At 41.4% G+C, this 20,751-nt stretch overlaps 1 protein-coding gene across 6 annotated transcripts in view; it reads left to right on the top strand.

Moving 5' to 3' along the window:
- SLC38A9 (solute carrier family 38 member 9) overlaps positions 1–20,751 on the top strand; it is a 55,208-nt gene that overhangs the window by 13,698 nt on the left and 20,759 nt on the right. For 5 of the 6 annotated variants that reach the window (XM_069776984.1, XM_069776985.1, XM_069776987.1 and 2 more), the window contains 8 exons: positions 3,939–4,071; positions 4,646–4,767; positions 4,916–4,979; positions 5,091–5,184; positions 6,157–6,327; positions 9,829–9,888; positions 12,143–12,340; positions 16,060–16,167. In XM_069776984.1, the coding sequence (XP_069633085.1) occupies positions 3,939–4,071; positions 4,646–4,767; positions 4,916–4,979; positions 5,091–5,184; positions 6,157–6,327; positions 9,829–9,888; positions 12,143–12,340; positions 16,060–16,167 (950 nt within the window). Of the gene's footprint in view, positions 1–3,936; positions 4,072–4,645; positions 4,768–4,915; positions 4,980–5,090; positions 5,185–6,156; positions 6,328–9,828; positions 9,889–12,142; positions 12,341–16,059; positions 16,168–20,751 lie in introns of those variants that run through there. The other variant, XM_069776989.1, reaches the window with a different exon arrangement.

The following is a 20,751-nucleotide window of genomic DNA, read 5'->3' as shown; positions in this document are numbered from 1 at the left end:
TATTTGGAAACAGCTTTAATCATGAGCATCTCTTTTCATTTTCTTTGCTTGCAAAAATTGCTGCTGAAGTTCATAATGTGAGGAAGTTTGGACAGAAGCCCTCTTCTCTCTTTTCCTGGACCAGCACTAGAATTCTTATTAACTGTCCCTTTGTGTGAGTGAGAAATAACTAGCAGGTGAGTGTAGCTGCAGGTTTTCTGGGAATGCCTTCTGAAGTACATCTGCAGGGTGTAGTGTATGGGAGGTGTGGACCTCCTGCATGAGATCTTGCATCTTGTCCATACTCATTGTACTGTAGAAAACAGCTGTGTTTTACTGGTGTGTTTGCCTTGGTTAAAAGAGCATTGTTTTTCAGGCTAGCTATTGAAATATAAATTGTAATTGTGTTTTTTAGTATGGATATAATGAATTCATTTGGACGCTATAGTCTTATCTCAATGCATGGAAATTGTCTGCGCTGTTTTGCATTGATAGTCACACCCTCCGGTCATGTAACCTCTCCCCTTCCCAGATCACATTGTCCCATATCCTTTTCATAATCATTTTGCCACGTGAGAGATATAATGTGATTGCCTGTATAAATCAGAAAGTTTTCTAGGAATCTGTTGCAGCTGCTGATGCTTGCATGTTACAGAGTGCTAGTCTGCCAGACTTAAGGTCCCTAAAGAGAGTTTTCCAAAATACACCCCAGATTATATCCTACTTGCTTTGCGCTTTGAAAATCTCAGTCTTTGGAAACTTCTTTGAGAGCTTCTCAGACTTCTGTCTGAGTATGCCCAACAACCAGTCTTTGATCTAGGTATAGCTGAGGGCTGGGAAATGTGGAGATCTCCCTAGTGGAGATCAGGGAGGAAGGTTGCACCCCAGCCTGCCCATATAGCTTCCAAGTCAGACTGATGTTTCAAAGAGATCTCTAATAACTGTAAAACTGATGGGTGGACAGTCTATTTTAGTGTAGTTACTTGCTCAGTAAGACTAGCAGTGCAATGGTACCCTAAGAAAAAGAAAATTAATTGTTGCTTTAGATAATTTTCATTCTCAACAGATGTGCACCAGAAGGGATCAAGAGGCGAAGTAGCCCAAGTACTGGCAGCATTAAACATGTGCAGCCGTCCAGGCAGGAAGCAGCAGCAACAGATACACAGAATTTCTTTGGGGTTGTTTAGTCTTTTTTTCCTTACCCATAGATTAGATTCTGGATCATACCCTTCTGTTTTGTGCTGGACCATAAATTGCTTGTTCAATCCAGACTCTCTTCATAATACTGAAGAAAATGAAATACCTTTCTCTAAAGAATTTCTTGCCTATGGAGAGATAGGTTTTTTGCTATACCTGAAACTTTTTCTTGATATTTGTTTGGTCGTTGACTAATAATAACACTGCTTTCCCCATAAAATAGGATGTTGTATTCATGTTTTCTGTTATTTTAATTTTAATATCATCCATGGCTTTAATTTGAATTGCTTTAAACAATAATCTCCCACTGTCTTCCAGTCTGAAAGAATTTTCTTTGACATCAATGTCAGCAGTTGTTGAACACCATTTTGAAGGAAATCTTTGCCACAGATCTGCTCGCTTTGAAGCAAGTGTCTCAGTGTAATTTTTTGACAGTAGCAGTAGAAGTTTATGGGGATGTACTAATAATATTAACTGGAGATGGGAAAAGAGGTAGTCCTCATGAAGCTCTTCACACTATGCAGCTGCTGTAAAATCAGCAAAACACATACTTTTCATGTTCTAAATATAATTTGTGTGTTAGTGCTCCAAAAAGAAAACAGCAGAGAGCTGACTGGAGGTGGGGAGGGATTTAAACTTATTACATTTCCTGTTTTCATAACAACAGTCTTTATTTTACAGGTCTTCTAATGAAATATTTTTTAGGAGTGTCCAATGATTGGATCAGCCCAATAAATTTTAAGCTAAAACAAGTGAAGTCCTTTAGAGCTGACAGTCCATGTGTATTTTTGTACGTTACGAACCTATGGAATTAGTTAGCCCTGTGTGCCTCTGCCTTGAGTAATAAAGCTATTGCTTAAAATGTATTCCTGTTTAATTGCGGTATCTCTCTTAATTGTTTATGAGAACACCACAGAAGTCCACACACAAAATGGGAATTTCCCCCTTTATGTCATAGACATGGAAAAGAAGAGTCAGTTGAGAATGCTTTAAAAATTGAAAATGTGTTCACTTTCATTTCAGTGAGTGGGAAATGGCTTAGTAAGCCTAAGCAGTTTTTTCCATGATGAAGGAAGATGCAAGAATTAATGAAGTCTAAGATGAAAGAATGAATTTGTGGAGAAGGAAGTTATTTTTCTCTGTTTTCCACTTTTGTCAGTTTTTATTAGTCCCATAAATAATCTTGCCTGCTGTGTCCCCTTAAGCACACAGGAATAAGGACCTACCTTCATGTCTTCCAAAGATATAACAACCAGCTTCAGAGCTGTATTCCTTTTCTTCCTTCCAGATGAAAGGTGGTGCCATGGTGCAAATGCTTAATGATTCACTGGGAAAGAGAATGGGACCTTTGTCACAGTATTGAGAGCTGGGGCAGGAGGGATTGACCAAGTTCCTTTGTAGTCAGAGCCAGAAATGGGTATTGAAAAACAGTCAATTCAAATAGGCTCTGCTTGTATTACAGGAAAAATGGCATGGGTTTATTGCTGACCTAATTTCTGCTCTTGGTAGCCTGAAACTTGTTGGAATCTGTATTTTTGTGGGTTCTGGTTTGGGGCTAGTTCTTGTTTCTGAGTGATTTAAATATCAACCTGGAAGAAGAAGATCAGAAAGCTGATGAGATTGCTTTAGAAATTAAAAGCACTGGTGAAAGGGAAAAAAACCCAAAACCCTATATCAAGGCTTATAGGCCACCAGTATCTCCACTCTTAGGTGAGAAATTAGCCTGTCAGTGCTAGGAGTGAATGTCGCATTTAGGCAATAGTACAGTATGCCTATATGGAAGGAAATGACACTTGATTAAAAAAAAAAATCTTTGCAATATCTTGCTTGCATTGCATATCTCTGGTAGCGCCCTTTGCGAGAAGCCGATTTTTGTTGTGTTGAAACTCCAGGAGCAGTTTTCATTCTGCTTGCTCTGTACCTATGTGTGTGTAGAGAAAACAAGGGGCATGTGGTGTGGCTGCTTTCTCCTTTAGTGGCTGTGACTATGCCTGCAGTCTAACTCATCTGGGGAAGAGGTAAGGGAGACCGCCTGTATTCTGTACATCTCTGTATGAGAGACATAGGACTTCTGTTGCTGACAGTCCTGTTCTCTGTGATTACCCTAATCTGAAAGGAAGTCTTGAAGTAGCTCAGAACTGCGAGTGGGCATCTGTTGTTTCATGTTCTGTGACAAATTCCATTCCTGGTTGCATTGGCTTAAAAACAGTATGAGCACAAGGACTTACTTGGGCTTGGTTCCTTCCCCATTAAACACAATTTCCTACAGTGTTTTGGGGTAGCTTAGTAGTTCCTAGCCTCTTTTCATAGGTAGTCCTCATTACCACCACTCGTTTCTCTCTTTGTCTCTTTTCTGCTTCTGCATTCTCACACTTTCTGTTTCTACCTCTGTTCCTCATCAGTAGTTCTGGCAACACTGGTTAAAGGCACTAATAAGCTTGGCCAAGCTTATTTAACATGTAGTTCTGGTGTGACTCATTGTTGAGAACTAATAGACTGGATATTAGGTCTGAATTTTGATGTTATGTTGCCCCACAGAATCTGCACAAGAGGCCATTTTTAAAGTGGATGATACAAACACATGATTCTTTCATGGATGGCAGCTTACCTTATGGCAGTGACATTTTTGCATTTGCTTTGTGTCAGTGAATGACGGACTCATCCTGAGTGATGCTAAGCTGTTTTCTGAGTTGTATGTTAGCTCTTGTCTTCTAGGGTTTTAAGGGTTTTCCTTTTCTTTCTTTTTTTTTTCCCTCCTTTAGACCATTTCATGTGGAGCCTACAAACATAGTCAGTGTGAACGATGACACGCAAAGAGTCACTGATGAAGCTTCAGCAATGAATAAGCGAATTCATTACTACAGCAGGCTCACGTCTCCTGCAGACAGGGCATTGGTAAGGCAAAGACAGGGCCAGATTAACTGAGTGGTGTCTGGCATGTTGGGTCTTCCACAGCCAAGGTTTATAAAAGAAGCACGAATAAAGGTAGGGGGAAGATTGCTCTGCAGCTTGCTTTGAGGTAAATATCTAGTAGCTGAGTGCCTTAGTAAGTCTTGTGTTATCACAAGTTGTGATTGACTTTTTGTGCAATGCCTTCACCATCCACAGAAAACAGACAAACAGCTTGAATTTTTTTAACAGTGGTCCAGGCTGCTCAAATGTGTGTACTCATTTCTCCCATCTATAAGAAGATTTAAGCAGCGGTCAGCTGCAATGATTGAACTAATATAGTCTGTGCGTAGTATGTTACATTTTGTAGAAGAAAAATCTGGTTTTCTGCTGTCTAGCGAAAAATCCTATCAACTGTTTTTTTCTCATGGGGAGAAAATTAATGTAGAGCAACCTTTTTTTTTAATGCACTTTTCATTGAAAGATTTTGTGATTTACAACAGTTGGCTTGCTGTATTTGGGACAATAGTTACTTTGGTGTTACTAATAAGTCTTTTTTTTTTTTTTACCTATTTGTTAGATTGCTCCTGATCATGTACTTCCAGCTCCTGATGAAATCTACGTGTACAGTCCATTAGGAACTGCTTTTAAAGTTGACAGTTGCACAGATGGCTATGGTAAAAACTCCAGTGTAGTGACAATGTATGTTAAGCACCTTGCCATATATTAGCCAGAAAATGCATTATTAGTGAATGTTCTATATTGTATGCATAACTGTTGTAGCTAAGAGGGTAGTATGAAGTAAGAGTGCTTCTTAAATTATTCACTGGCTTTTTTCTTTTCTTCCTAGATTTATGATATGGAATACAATGATGGGTACATCTATATTAAGTATCCCATGGGGAATAAAACAGGTAGAACTATTAAAAGTGTATGTGTATGAAATTGGTTTTGGCAACATGGCTTGCTCTTCATTTTTCTGTAGTGTTACTGATAAAGTAAAATGTATTTCTCCCTCTTAACAGGCAGGCTTTACTTCTGGAATCATTCTCATCTTACTGATGGGCATTTTGACTCTTTATTGCTGCTACAGAGTTGTGAAATCACGGAAAATGATACGTAAGAAATACAAAGCTTCATAACGCAGATATTTCCATGAAGTGTGAAATACAGAGATCTAATAGATTCATAGTTTGTCTGTATCTTTAGTATATGTTAGATCTGACCTGCAAATAAAAGCTGTTCCTTTGAATGTCTCCCTACTTTTGTAGTCTGATCTAAGCTCTGTCACCTAAATATCTGTCTTCCCCTATTAGATGGTCCTTCAGTTCTCTGGAACCTAAGTATTATAGCCAAACCCAAACTCTTAGCAAGCACCGTTTCAAATGTTCACTTACTAAGCGTTTGGGGACTTGCAGAGTTAGAGGCTTCCCTTCTGCTCCATAAACACTGTCCAGTTCTCTACCTGTATTTCTGATCATGTTCTGCAGTGGAACAGCATGGGCTGTAGCTGCATCCACTTGTGTTGTATGTCTGTACTACCCTAATATTTATGTATATTATGTCGGAAGCAATTTATGGACAATTGCCTCAATGACAGTAGTTCTACTTTGAATGTACTTTTATTGTTCAAAACTCATCTTGCAGCTTTTGTAGTTGGTGCTTTTATGCATAAACTAACCCCTCACTTGCTCAGATAAAGGCAGTTAAGACCTCCAGTTTGTGACAGCTCATTTCAGGGCATTGTTGAGGACTAGTTCATGGTCTGGCCTACTTTGCCATACCTCATGCAAAAGCCTTTAGCTGCAAATGCATGGCTGCATTTTTGTCACCATGTCTTATTCCAGTGCTTCTGGAAGTACTCAAAGTAGTAGTATAGCCACAATAAAAGCCTCTACCACTTCAGGCTCCTTCAAAGGCCTTATGAATGTTCAAATTTAAAGTTAACAGCAATCTTCTTAGCCCTTGGAAGCACTGTGAATTTCTGTCAAGAGTACTCTGAAACAAGAACACATACTGTCATGAAGAGTTCTACTGACTCTAATATAACATTTTGTTTAAATATGCTTCTGGGTTTTGTATCTTCTTCAGCTTTAATAGATACCTCAAACTGGGAATTTCCAGATGTTTGCAAGTATTACTTTGGATCCTTTGGTCAATGGTCAAGCCTCTTATTTTCTATGGTATCGCTTGTTGGAGCCATGGTTGTTTATTGGGTGCTTATGTCCAACTTTCTGTTCAACACAGGAAGGTTTATATACAGTAAGTATACATTTTTGGTTAAATTTTACAGCTATGTTGTGGAAAGATCAAGACTTTGCTGTATACTGAAAAAGAATTGTCCATTTACTTAATCTTCATTTTTCTGTTACTTTGCATGAAAAGTCAAGTGAGAATAAGTAACTATGTGTGTGATTATGGGCACAGTCATGTATGTTTTCAAAGTCAGTTTGTCAGTTTCTCTCTTGAAGTGTGGTTTTAATCAAAGGCAAAGTACCAATTACCTGATTTGCATGTCAGTAATGAGGCTTCTTGGTGTAGTTTAAACAACCCAAACCTGGTTGCTTGTTTCCACTTTGTATTTTCACTCCCTCCTTGTTTGCATGGGTGTAACTATTTGAACAGCCACATAATAGGCTAGGCTGTTGCAATGATCCAGATTAATGGAAAAAAAATCTAGTTTCATTCTAGATTTCAACAAGCACACTTAGAGTGCTGCCATATAGAAGGTTCTTGCAAGCGTCCCTGAAGGAACGATGAACTGTAGCAGAGTGTAAGAACAATTCTTAGTCTGGCGTTGCTACAAAAGAAAACATTGGTTATTTACACCCTTGTACGTGCACAGACACACAAGCTTTTGTGGATACAATCAATTAGGTATGTAGAGTTGTGGGAATAAATGTTGGAATTGAGAGCTTTGAAAATCTGACTCATAGCGTTGAACAGAACAACTAAGATTTAAGAGTTTCTGTTTTGAAAGTAATTAACAAATCTTTGAGGCAAATAACAGCACAGACATTTATACCTCTTAAACAATGTTTAATTAGAGTTCCCACCATCCCTGAAGGACATACTTTATTGGTTAATGACTGGTATATTTTACAGCTGACCTAATTCATACGTTGTTAAGGCCATTTCATTTTAGACTTTGGGTTTTTTTAATAAGGTTAGCACTTTAATCCTAAATTATTCTTAACCAAATAACTCCTAATTCTAATAAGCAAACTTCAGAATGATTGAAACAGTTCCTTTTCTAGGAAAGAAGTCCTGCTTTTCCCTTAGATTGGCATGTTCTTTTATCATTTACCTATATTTGTTAGGGGTTCTTATTTAAGTTGTTTGCTCTGTGATAACTTTAATCATTGGATTCTTATCCTAACTTTCATTGTGGCTACTTAATTACTAAGTTGTAAAATGGGTAATAGGATGTAGGTTTGACACAATGGCATCTTCCAGCCATGCGTTTCTAAGTTATTCTAAGCAGGCTACTGTATTTCTTGTACATTCAGATGACTTTTTAAAAAATCTGCACACACAATTTAGGTGGGAACAAATTTATTTCCTAAGGGAGGATAGTCTAGAAATTAGTAGTACACAAAGAATGCAAGAACTGTAAGCCAGTTTGAGTGCACCCTCAGCAAGTTTGAGTGCACCCTCGGCAAGTTTGCAGACGACACCAAGTTGGGAGGCAGGGTCGATCTGCTTGAGGGTAGGGAGGCTCTACAGAGGGATCTGGACAGGCTGGATCGATGGGCTGAGGCCAATTGTATGAGGTTCAACAAGGCCAAGTGCAGGGTCCTGCCTTTGGGTCACAACAACCCCATGCAGCGCTACAGGCTTGGGGAAGAGTGGCTGGAAAGCTGCCCGGCAGAGAAGGACCTGGGGGTGCTGGTCGACAGCCGGCTGAATATGAGCCAGCAGTGTGCCCAGGTGGCCAAGAAGGCCAACGGCATCCTGGCCTGTATCAGAAATAGTGTGGCCAGCAGGAGCAGGGAGGTGGTTGTTCCCCTGTACTCGGCACTGGTGAGGTCGCACCTCGAGTCCTGTGTTCAGTTTTGGGCCCCTCACTACAGGAAAGACTTGGAGGTGCTGGAGTTGTGTTCAGAGAAGGGCAGCCAAGTTGGTGAGGGGCCTGGAGCACAAGTCTTATGAGGAGCAGCTGAGGGAGCTGGTGTTGTTTAGCCTGGAGAAGAGGAGGCTGAGGAGAGACCTTATCGCTCTCTACAACTACCTGAAGGGGGGTTGTAGTGAGGTGGGTGCTGGTCTCTTCTGTCAGGTGGCTGGAGATAGGACAAGGGCAAATGGCCTCAAGTTGAGGCAAGGGAGATTTAGGTTAGATATTAGGAAAAATTTTTTTACTGAGGGGGTTGTCAAACTTTGGAATGGGCTGCCCAGGGAAGTGGTTGAGTCACCATCCCTGGAGATATTCAAAAAGCGAGTGGACAGGGTACTTCAGGACATGGTTTAGTGGGCATGGTTAATGGTTGGACTCAATGATCTTGAAGGTCTTTTCCAACCTAAATGATTCTATAAGTATGATATCCTGTCTTTTTTTTTTTTAACGTGGTGTCCCATCCTTTTGTTTTGTGTTTGTTTTATGAAACAAATAAATCCAAAAATACAATTGCTAGTCCTAAAACACTTTTTAAGTACAGAGGACACATAGGTTGGATATCCATCTATAACTAATTCTAAAGAGCTCTAATTCTCTAAGAGCTATCAGTTCTTTTGATGGCTTCACACTAGGTACTTTTTTTAACTAGTAAAACAAAGCAGTGGTGAAGTGAGGAGGTGATGAATTATTTTAGTTAAATCTTCTGATTGCTGAACTGAACTGATATCAGTAAGTATAAGAAACTTAGCTGTGATTCAGGGTGTCATAAATCAAAATGAAGAAACAAAAAATAGAAAAAAGTCTTGTGGGAACAAAACTTTTTTTATGGAAACAAGTTGCAGTTAATTGCATTAAAAAGATCTGAGGTCTACTGCCGCAGTTGATTTTCTGTGTGCATAATACACCCACATGCAGCAGAAGCAAATTTTAACAACAGACACACTAATTAAATTTCCACGCTGATGGGCATTTTCTGTGTGTATATATACATAAATATAAGGAAATTGCTATCCAACACTCTCATACTGGTGAAGTTGCAGAAACTAAGAAATACCTGGTGTGGCAGAGCAATAACGTAGCACAGGAGTGTACTGGAAACAAAATACTACTAGAGATGACTGTAGACAGTGAGACTTAAATCTTTTTCCAGAGATACCTTTCTTTAAAATACAACATGGAAAAAGCATCCCACGGAGTCTCTTCTGAGAAAAAGATTAGAAAAATTAGTAGGGGAAGCTTTTTCCATATAATACCATCTGGACTAAGGATGTAGTTGCATGCACTCTTTTTCTGTCCCAAAAGAGACTGGTTTTAAGACGCATCTCCCCACTAACCTACTGTACAACGCTGCAGACAGAGGAGCTGGGACAAGTGGAGGTGTACTGGGGAAACAGGAATGAGCGGCTGGGAGGGGAGGCTTGGGAACTTCATAAAAGGACAGGGCTGCTGAGAAGAAAGTAGTGCAGTGGGGGGCTACTTTAAAACACTTCTAAAAGAAAGTTTTAAAATATCCACTTGGGGTTGGGGGAATTGCAAGTGCCTCTGATGTCATTTTCCTAAAGATTTGCTTACTTAATTTTTATCAAGTCAACAGACAAAAGCCTAACAGCAGGTTTGGGGCATTGATAGTAAGATTTTCTTCTTTTCAGACTTTGTGCATGACATTAATGTAACAGATATTGTTCCTGGCACGAATGGAAGTAACAAAGGTAAGAGCACTTATTAGTATTGTTTCCTGGTTTGGGGTGGGGGTTTAAAGGCAGATCATCATGTTTCCTTGCCTAACCACATTCCAGTTATAAAATGTATATCATAAGTTCTAACTACCTGTTTTTTAAAAAAACTGTAATTTTCTGGGATTTGTACTTTGTACTGATTATCTGGGATTTGTACTTCCACAAATAACCACACACTTGGAAAGCTTAATAGTTGAAAAGAAAAAAAAAAGTAAGTGAGGGTGGGAATAAGGATTAAAAAGCAAATTACAAGTGTATACCCAGACAGATCCTCCTTAAAACCATGAATGTTAGACCTCTTAACAGTAGTTGCTCAGTGAGGAATTGCCTTAAGGAATTTTATCTTTCGCACCCTAAAGTTAAGGCACATCAGATCTGTTTACTGTTTAAAATCTTGGCTGGGACATCTTTGCTCCTCACCACCTCTACAGCAACATTCTTAATTACAAAAATGCCATAAGAACAGCTTTAATGATGTTCAGCACAAAAAGAAACAAATGTCGGGCTAAATGAGCATCCGCTTGTGTTTTGTGGAGAGTCTGACATTTGCACAACTAAGGGAAGAAACCGCAGTCAAGTATGGAGACAGGTCTGTTGCAAGTTCTTAAGTAAGCAGAATAACGTAGAATGAAGGCAGGAGCTAGGCATTGTCAGCCTCTGATCTTGCTACCTATATATAGTAACTGAACATGTAGTGCTTTGTTACAAAGCAGAAAATTTTCTGTATCCTGGGTGCTTAGGGGAATGGGGAAACATTTCAGTACCAGCCAGACAGCTACATCACACTAGCTGCAGCCGTGTTTCTGGAGGGCAGCTCTTGGAGTCAGGCAAAGGAGTTGAGAAATAAATTCTGAAAACCAGTTGATTTGCATTTGAGCTAGCGTTGAATCCTGTTTCTCCTTACCAGCAAGGCACCAATAGCTGCTGCAGTGCTCTTTCTCTTGTGCTCTGTCCTGCTTCTGCTGTTCTGTCCCATTGTTAATGCAGCAGGGGGTATAACTTGGAGACAAAGTAGACAACAATATTCCACAGCATCCTCCAGCAACTGGAAGATTTAAAGCAGCTGCTTCACAAAATTAATGGCTGCCAGATGCTCAAATGACTCTTGGCAGGGCATTCAGGGCTACCAAGGAGATCAGTAACAACAAAAGCATTTTTCAAGGTCTGTGAAACAGTCCTCTTATAAGCAATGGAGAGACAGCAAATGAGAAAACTGGAAGTAACATAATGGTCTCTCAAGAAATTTGGCAGAACACTTTTTACACCTTTGCCTTTGTAACAGAACAGGCGTGCAGCCAATGTAGGAGGGAGGCTATCAAGTATTGCAGGATGCCAAAATTTAAAATAAGACATTATAAGAACAGTAACACAGGTTCATATTTCAACATGTAACTTTGTAGGCATGTGTTAGAAAGAAATGCTGATTATAACAAAAATCAAATAAACACATTTTTATCAAGGGATCTTTTTGGTTGGTTGGTTTTGTTCCAGTCACTTGTTCAGGTGCTGCCATTGATCAGCCACCATGTAACAGCAGTGAGATGTTCCCTTTTGCAAGTGTTATGGGTGCATATACTATGGGTGCATAAATTGCTTCTGTTTTTTTGTCTAGCAGTGTTGTACTTGCACCTGGCACGGCACCAAGATGACAGGATGTTTTGGTTCAGTGCATGAGTTTTAGACCTGCCAATTGTTGTAGTAGCTTTCTTGTCATCCTTAGTTTGTGTGTTCCCAGAGCAGTGTACAGTAATACAGGCTCTTCTATACACAGGTGCGCTTGCATCTTGGTTCATATGATCTTACTGAAGTGTGCAGGGACAGATTACAAAGCTAAATACGCAGCCAGTTGCAGAGGTGTGTTCCTATGACTTGATTCCAGCAGATGCATGTAGGCACTGAACACACCTAGTTACTGGTATGTCACCTTGAAGGCTGATCCTATGCCCTAGCTCAGGTGTCAGACAAATAGCATCTTTGTTGTGCTCGGCTGAAAAAAACATAGCACTTGTCAGCTTAGAGTGCAGGGTGCCTACCAATGAAACCTTAGCACTGAACTCCTGATAAAAAAACAAGTAGAAGTTAGGAACTGAATTGTCAAACATTGCTTTTGAGTGGTCTTATTCCCCATAGGTAGAACACTCCAGAAATTATAGGATCTTGGCTGTGAAGATTCTATGCAAGTGAAACCATTTTCACCTGGGGATATTTTTCTTTTCCTTTCTCCCAGTCATTTGTCCAAGTGCTGCTAGCAGTCACCCACCACAGAACAAGAGTGTGATCTTCTCTTCTGGCAACAATACTGGTTTTGAACTCTTCGAGGAGTGGTGGAACAAATCACAAACAGTACCATTTTACCTGATTGCTGTTCTTCTGCCCCTGCTAAATCTGAAGTCTCCATCCTTCTTTGCAAAGTTTAATGTCCTAGGTAGGTAACAAATACTTTCATAGCATTAGTTCATTGTGGCTAAAATGTGTAGAAGACAGTGAAAGCTACTCCAATGAGTAGAATCATAGAATACAATCATTCAGGTTGGGAAAGACCTTTAAGATCATCGAGTCCAACCATTAACATAACACTGCCAAGTCCACCACTAAACCATGTCCCTAAGTGCTACATCTACACATCTTTTAAATACGTCCAGGGATGGTGACTCCACCACTTCCCTGGGCAGCCTGTTCCAATACCTGAAAACCCTTTCAGTAAAGAAATTTTTCCTAATATCCAATCCAAACCTCCCCTGGCGCAACTTGAGGCCATTTCCTCTCATCCTATCACTAGTTACTTGATAGAAGAGACCAGTACCCACCTCACTACAACCCCCCTTTGGGTAGTTGTAGAGAGCGATAAGGTCTCCCCTCAGCCTCATTTTCTCCAGGCTAAACCACCCCACAGTTCCCTCAGCCGCTCCTCACAAGACTTGTGCTCCAGGCCCCTCACCAACTTGGTTGCCCTTCTCTGGACACGCTCCAGCACCTCCATGTCTTTCCTGTAGTGAGGGGCCCAAAACTGAACACAGGACTCGAGGTGCGGCCTCACCAGTGCCCAGTACAGGGGAACAATCACCTCCCTGCTCCTGCTGGCCACACTATTTCTGATGCAGGCCAGGATGCCATTGGCCTTCTTGGCCACCTGGGCACACTGCTGGCTCATATTCAGCCGGCTGTCAACCAACACCTCCAGGTCCTTTTCCACCAGCCAGCTTTCCAGCCACTCTTCCAGTAGTTTCCCGGCAGCCGATATTGTGCCTCAGAGTGATTCACTGCTTGGTTTGTTAATCACCTACAGGCTTTCTACCCTGCTTTGCTTCAGTCTTACAGTTAATAAGGACTTTCAACAAGGCCAAGTGCCGGGGCCTACACTTTGGTCACAACAACCCCATGCAGTGCTACAGGCTTAGGGAAGAGTGGCTGGAAAGCTGCCCGGCAGAGAAGGACCTGGGGGTGCTGGTCGACAGCCGGCTGAATATGAGCCAGCAGTGTGCCCAGGTGGCCAAGAAGGCCAGTGGCATCCTGGCCTGCATCAGAAATGGTGTGGCCAGCAGGAGCAGGGAGGTGATTGTTCCCCTGTACTCGGCACTGGTGAGGCCGCACCTCGAGTCCTGTGTTCAGTTTTGGGCCCCTCACTATGGGAAAGACATGGAGGTGCTGGAGTGTGTCCAGAGAAGGGCAACCAAGTTGGTGAGGGGCCTGGAGCACAAGTCTTATGAGGAGCGGCTGAGGGAACTGGGGTTGTTTAGTCTGCAGAAAATGAGGCTGAGGGGACAGCTTATCACTCTCTACAACTACCTGAAAGCAGGTTGTAGTGAGGTGGGTACTGGTCTCTTCTATCAAGTAACTAGTGATAGGATGAGAGGAAATGGCCTCAAGTTGCGCCAGGGGAGGTTTGGATTGGATATTAGGAAAAATTTCTTTACTGAGAGGGTTTTCAGGTATTGGAACAGGCTGCCCAGGGAAGTGGTGGAGTCACCATCCCTGGATGTATTCAAAAAGCATGTAGACAACGCACTTCAGAACATGGTTTAGTGGGCATGGATGATGGTTGGACTCGATGATCTTGAGGGTCTTTTCCGACCTAAATGATTCTATGATTCTGTGTTTTTTTTCTTTTACTCACTTGATAATCCTGGAAAACAAGTTCTATGTATTTACAACAGATTTTCCCAGACTGTGGTACACATACTACTATGCAGCATTTGATGTTTACTTCCTTGGCACAAACAGTCAGGCATACCCTTCCTCATCTGGTAAACATTCAACACAGGCAATTACTTCCAAAGATTAATTGCTTCTGACCTGAAGTCATTTGCTGCCAATCAGTTGATTAATTAATCACAACATCAATCAGCATAACCTGCTGCTGTGCTTTGCCCCAGCTCCCAATACCCTGGCCTGTTGTACCCTACAAGGTCAAAAATTGCGACTCCTCCTTGCTTCCATGTGTTGAGGTAGAAGACTGAGGCAGGTGGTATTGGTGAAATGGATAAAGTACATGGATGATGGGTAGGGTTGGTCACAGTTTATGAAGTAGGAGAGGTCTGAGGGCATAGTATTGAAGCCCATGATGAAGAGAAAAGGAAAGGGGATGGGGGATCACAGAATAGGTTGAAAGATGATGGAGATGTATTGTAAAGGAGGTAGAGGACAGGGAATTGAGAGTCTAGTTTGTCCTGTGTTCCAGTATGACACTTAATTAGAGCTTGGATCTGCTGTTGCTGGAACCACTAAATGAAAATGCAACACAGGAACTTGGGTAAGTGATAGTACCTCTGTGTAAAAAGTAAGGTTTTTACGTAGACTAGGTATAACATTAAGAATAAGAAAATATTTGATCAAGTGAGGTCTAGCCATAACTGTATCTTTTTTTAAAAGCAGCACATTATCATGGGCAACTATTCTTTTATTTGAGAACCTGAATATTAAAATATGAATTTCTCATAACTTCAGTAGATTATTGTGTAATTCAGAAGCTGTTCAAAGTTGCCTTAGTTTTTGTAAACCTTGACATTTATAGGACCAGAAAAAATGGAAGGCAATTTTTGAGATGCTGAAATGAATCTTAATAGAGCACTTTTATGTATCTTTACACCTACAGAAACCTAAATCATTAGGAAACTACAGAATATTGTAGCCATTAAGCTGATCCTCAAGTACAGAACCTTTTATCTTCCTAATTCCTTGACTATGCTCTGTGTAATTGAATTATAATTTCTTCAGTTTATTTTTTAACCTTGGAGATATTCCTAGAAAGAAATTATGTCTTATCTGAACCTGTATTATAAACTGTAAAAATGCTGTTTCTTTGGTTTTACTTACCTATAGCCTGTTCTCTGGTGACTAGCAGTACCGTTGGCCGGGATGTTGCATTGCAGTAGCCTTAATTACTGTTGTACAGTTTCCTTCAATTTTTAGGTACTTATTATTCTGTCCTTACCTCTTCTGAATGGCAGGAGCCAAGATCATATGCTTTCCATCCCACAGGCAGACACAGCAAGGCATTTATACCTATCTGTGATCTTACCTGTAGGCCTCTAGCTGTGCAGAGTATTGCTGGATGCCTCTGAACCAATGAGATGGAATGCAAATCCAGTGTTATGATCAAGGTTATCCATGGTTATGATAAAGATAAAGTTTAAATCAGTAGTGATCAAATGCCCTTATCAGTTTCTAGCTCACAGTGTGAAGTTCACAACTGCAGTAAACATTCATATCTCATTGGGCCATTGGGTTCAAAAAGTCAGTGACGGAATAGATGTTGTAATGGCTGCAGTACTGTGGCCAACTTTGTCTCATGTTAGATTAAAATCCTGGCAGCTGAAGCTGGAACCAATGAGTTACTGCCTAGAGCTCTCCCTACCTGCCCAGCACCAGGGATTTCAGGGTACTTCTTCCACTGTCACTACTGCAGCATCTGGAGAACATTAAACATGCTGAAAGCTTCCATTGGGTGCAAGTGCATTATTCTTTCTCTCTGACCTATGAAAGAAATAAAGAAAAAGAAAATTTAGACTAGCCTGTATTTTTAAGAATGAATACCAACCCTATGTGTTTGGGCTACTGGTAACTAGCTGGATGGAGCCAGAATAAAACAGATCACAAATACTTTCTACTGCCTCATGATGTTTGTTTGGCTCTTGTCTTTTCTAGGTACGGTTTCAGTTGTCTACTTAGTTTTTCTGGTTACTGTTAAGGCTGCTCGTCTGGGAATCCACTTAGAATACAACTGGTTTACAGAGAATGATTATTTTGTACCAGGTAAGATAGTTAAAATGTAGTAATGAAGCATGTATATGATGGGTTTAAGATTTTTTTAAAGCAATTCATGAACAACTTTCTCATTTACCTTTTGACACCACCGTGACAGAAGTGAGGAAATGTTGTCTGATGTTGCATATGGAGGCTCAGGAAGGATCCCTTGTGACAAAGTGACAATCCCTTTCCCAGTGATGTTCCTTAATTAGGAGTCAGTATCAGCACTGTGGAGAAGAGGAGTGCCTGTCAGAGGTATCTCCAACATATATTATGTCTCAGGGAGCTTGCCATAGTCCTTTTTCACCTGTATTACATAAGTTCTAGCTGCACTGTTTTCAGATCATGCCTATTTCAGTAGCAGTTACAAAGGTCAAACTGTAGACAGATTGACTGGTTAAGGTGCTGTAAGTTCTCCACACACTGTCTTGCTTTAATGAAATAGCTCATTCACCATAATTTATGAGCATAATTTTCCTGTACTTCCCAATCTGTCTCAGGTTTTAGTCCATAATCTTCACAGAATCATAGAACAGAATCATAAAATGGTTTGGGTTGGAAGGGACCTTAAAGATCATCTAGTTCCAACCCCCTGCCATGGGCAGGGACACCTTCCACTAGACCATGTTGCTCAAAGTCCCATCTAACCTGGCCTTGAACACTTCCAGGGATGGGGCATCCACAAATTCTCTGGGCAACCTGTTCCAGTGTCCCACCACCCTCACAGTAAAGAATTTTTTCCTTACATCTAATCTAAATCTACCCTCTTTCAGTTTAAAACTGTTACTCCTTGTCCTATCACTACACTCCCTGTTAAAGAGTCCCTTCCCATCTTTCCTGTAGGCCCGCTTTAAGTACTGGAAGGTTGTTATAAGCTCTCCCCGGAGCCTTCTCTTCTCTAGGCTAAAAAAGCTCAACTCCCTCAACCTGTCCTTATAAGGACCTCCTTGGGCAGGTCCATGTCTTTCTTATGTTGGGGGCCTCGGGACGGAATGCAGTACTCCAGGTGGGGTCTCATGAGAGCAGAGTAGAGGGGCAGAATCACGTCCCTCGACCTGCTGATTACACTTCTTATGATGCAGCCCAGAATGCATTGGCTTTCTGGGCTGTGAGCACACATTGCTGGCTCATATTCAGTTTTTCATCCACTAATATCCCCACATCCTTCTCCTCAGGGCTGCTCTCAATCCACTCATTGCCCAGCCTGTATTTGTGCTTGGGATTGCCCCAATCCATGTGCAGGACCTTGCACTTGGCCCTGTTGAACTTCAAGAGGTTCGTACGGGCCCACCTCTCAAGCCTGTCAAGGTCCCTCTGGATGGCATCACTTCCCTCCAGCGTGTTGACCGCACCGCACAGCTTGGTGTCGTCAGCAACTTGCTGAGGTGCACTCAATCCTACTGTCCATGTCAGTGACACAGATGTTAAACAGCGCTGGTCCCAATACCGACCCCTGAGGAACACCACTCATCACTGCTCTCCACTCAGATATCGAGCTGTTGACTGCAACTCTTTGTGTGCAGCCACCTAGCCAATTCCTTGCCCACCAACTGGTTCATCCTTCAAATCCATGTCTCTCCAATTTAGAGACAAGGATGTTATGCAGGACACTGTCAAATGCTTTACACAAGTCCAGGTAGATAACATCTGTTGCTCTTCCCTTATCCACCAATGCTGTAACCACCCCGTCATAGAAGGCCACCAAATTTGTCGGGCACAATTTTTCCTTACTGAAGCTATCTTGGCTGTCACCAATCACCTTCTTACTTTCCATGTGCCCTAGCATAGTTTCCAGGGGGATCTGCTCCCTGATGTTGCCAGGCACAGATGTAACACTGACTGGCCTGTAGTCCCCCGGGTCTTCCTTTTTCCCCTTTTTAAAAATGGGGGTTAAGTTTCCCCTTCTCCAATCAGTGGGAACTTCCCCAGACTGCCACAACTTCTCAAATATGATGGATAGTGGCTTAGCCACTTCGTCTGCCAGTTCCCTCAGGACCCGCAGATGTATCTCATTAGGTCCCGTGGACTTGTGTACCTTTGGGTTGCTTAGATGGTCTTGAACATGATCTTCTGTGGTGGTTGGTTCTTCATTCTCCCAGTCCCTTCCTTTGCCTTCTGTGACTTGGGCAGTGTGGCAGGAGCACTTGCTGGTGAAGGCTGAGACAAAAAAGTTGTTGAGTACCTCAGCCTTCTCTATATCCCGGGTAACGAGGTCTCCTCTTTCCTTCCGGAGAGGGCCCACATTTTCCCTAGTCTTCCTTTTATCACTGACATACCTATAGAAGCTTTTCTTGTTGCCCTTGACATCCCTGGCCAGATTTAATTCTATCAGGGCTTTGGCTTTCCTAACCTGATCCCTGGCTGCTCGGACAATTTCTCTGTATTCCTCCTAGGCTACCTGCCCTTGCTTCCACCTTCTGTAGTCTTCCTTTTTGTGTTTGAGTTTGTCCAGGAGCTCCTTGTTCATCCATGCAGGCCTCCTGGTTTTTTTTGCCTGACTTCCTCTTTGTTGGGATGTATCACTGTTGAGCTTGGAGGAGGTGACCCTTGAATATTAACCAGCATTCTTGGGCCTCTCTTTTCTCCAGGGCCTTGGTACTCTACCAAGCAGATCCCTGAAGAGGCCAAAGTCTGCTGTCCTGAAGTCCAGGGAAGTGAGCTTGCTGTGAGCCCTCCTCACTGCCCTAAGGATCTTGAACTCCACCGTTTCATGGTCACTGCAGCCAAGGCTGCCCTTGGGCTTCACATTCTCCCCTAAGCCCCTCCTTTTCGGTGATCTTAGCTTTTCTCTTTGAACACCCATTAGCTCCACAGTATGTTTCTTTTCTTTCTTGAATGTTGTTTTTGTGGCTGTTTGTTCTTTCCAAATTACTGTTACAAATTACTGGGTGAGATGTCACAGTCATAAACAGTGGTATTGCATGAACAGATAGTCTAAAGAGATTGGTTTCTTGTTTTAGGAGGCTTGGAATGAGAGATCTGGGGTTATGTCTTAGCTGTTTTTTCTCCATCCTTTACAACGGGCAAATGCATGACCACTTAGGTCCTAGGAGCTGTGTCCTGTACTATTGAATTGTATCACTCCTTCTGTTCTTAGAAATGAGTATTTTGTCCTTCTTTAAAAGTTACTTCTTTACTTAAGGCAAAATTCAAAGATATGCACCTTTTTAGGTTTCTTTTGTGGGTCTGCATTTTTAGTTTCCAGTCACAATAAGGACTGTACTACCAGTTTTACACATGGGTTGCAAACTATTGTTAGGTCCAATAATGTAGAACTGGAGAACAAAACAAGGATAACTTAAAACATTAGGATGGGTTTTGAACTACTGTAGCAAGGTAAGAGATCAAAAAAAGAAACACCAGAGTTTTTCTGTGTTTCTAATAGACTCTGATCTAATTTGTGGAATCATGGTAAACACTGTGGCAACAAGAGTGACAACTCGGTGAGTAAACTACAGATAGTAGTTAATTGAGTAAAGTTACCGATACAAAATTCAACTGATTTAGGTGTGTTCACATCATAGTCAGTGGTCTTGCAGCTACTTATTCTTTGTTGTCTTCTACCACTCCCTTTGGGTTAATTCAGCTCTCTAAATGAACTGAAATGCATCTGGCACAATAATAAGCAGAATAAACAGCTTAGCTAGTGTATTCCATGTACATTTGGCAAAGCAGTCTGCTCAAAATTCTCCACCAGTATTCCCATTCTCCACCTCCCAGCCCCTAGCTATAATCAAATCCATTTGTTCATTTTTCTGTAACTGCTGAAGGTCATTCCTTCCTCATCTCATCCACGCATTCAGAATGCTATTTAAAGATCTGAATGACAAGAAACAAGTGAAAGGCTATGTAAAACAGTTTCTTCAATGTCCTTTCTGGCTGAGTCTTCAAAGCCAGGCAACTGTTGCTGAGTATGACTGTTTGCAAGAGCAAAGCAGATGCTCTGAGGATGAACTGGATTATCATCGTGATTCCCTAAGAATCCTCCTGACTACATAAGCATACAGCATAAGCACAAATTTACAGATGGATGTAGGTAGTTCTGAAATGGAACTATCTATGCTATCTATTTTCCTCCATCACTGCATTTACTTTTAGACAGAATTTTTGGACTAACAAACTACTTTTGTCTCCAGTGTAAAAATTTGGATTTCAAAGCACTGGATAATTAGCATCAGCATTAATGACCTAATTTATTTTGCATGGTATTATTCTTAAAGCTGTCTGTAAGGAGATATGGTACTCAAGCATGTGCTGCTCAGTCAGTAGATAGACGACAGTGTTTGGTCTTGCTCCATTGAAAGCATGGAAACTTGTTCTTCACCTGAACTGCCTCTGCAGACAGTCTTCAAATGCTCACATGGCCTCATATCTACAGGCTCATTCCTGAGAGTGCAGGAGAAAATTTGCCCAAACTATGGTTCACTAACATACCCATATAAACTGCAAACCAGCCTAAGTCTTAAAAATCAGGTTTTAAGTATCTTCAGGTTCAAGTCCAAGACCTGTTAAGTAGTCCTAGTGTAAACTGAGTTACAGCATGACACGTGTGCCATGGGTCACTACGAAGTAGAGCACCCAGTAGTTTGA

The sequence above is a fragment of the Haliaeetus albicilla genome, chromosome Z, assembly GCF_947461875.1.
Source record: "Haliaeetus albicilla chromosome Z, bHalAlb1.1, whole genome shotgun sequence".
NCBI lineage: Eukaryota > Metazoa > Chordata > Aves > Accipitriformes > Accipitridae > Haliaeetus > Haliaeetus albicilla.
This window is presented reverse-complemented; position numbering and strand designations above follow the sequence as displayed.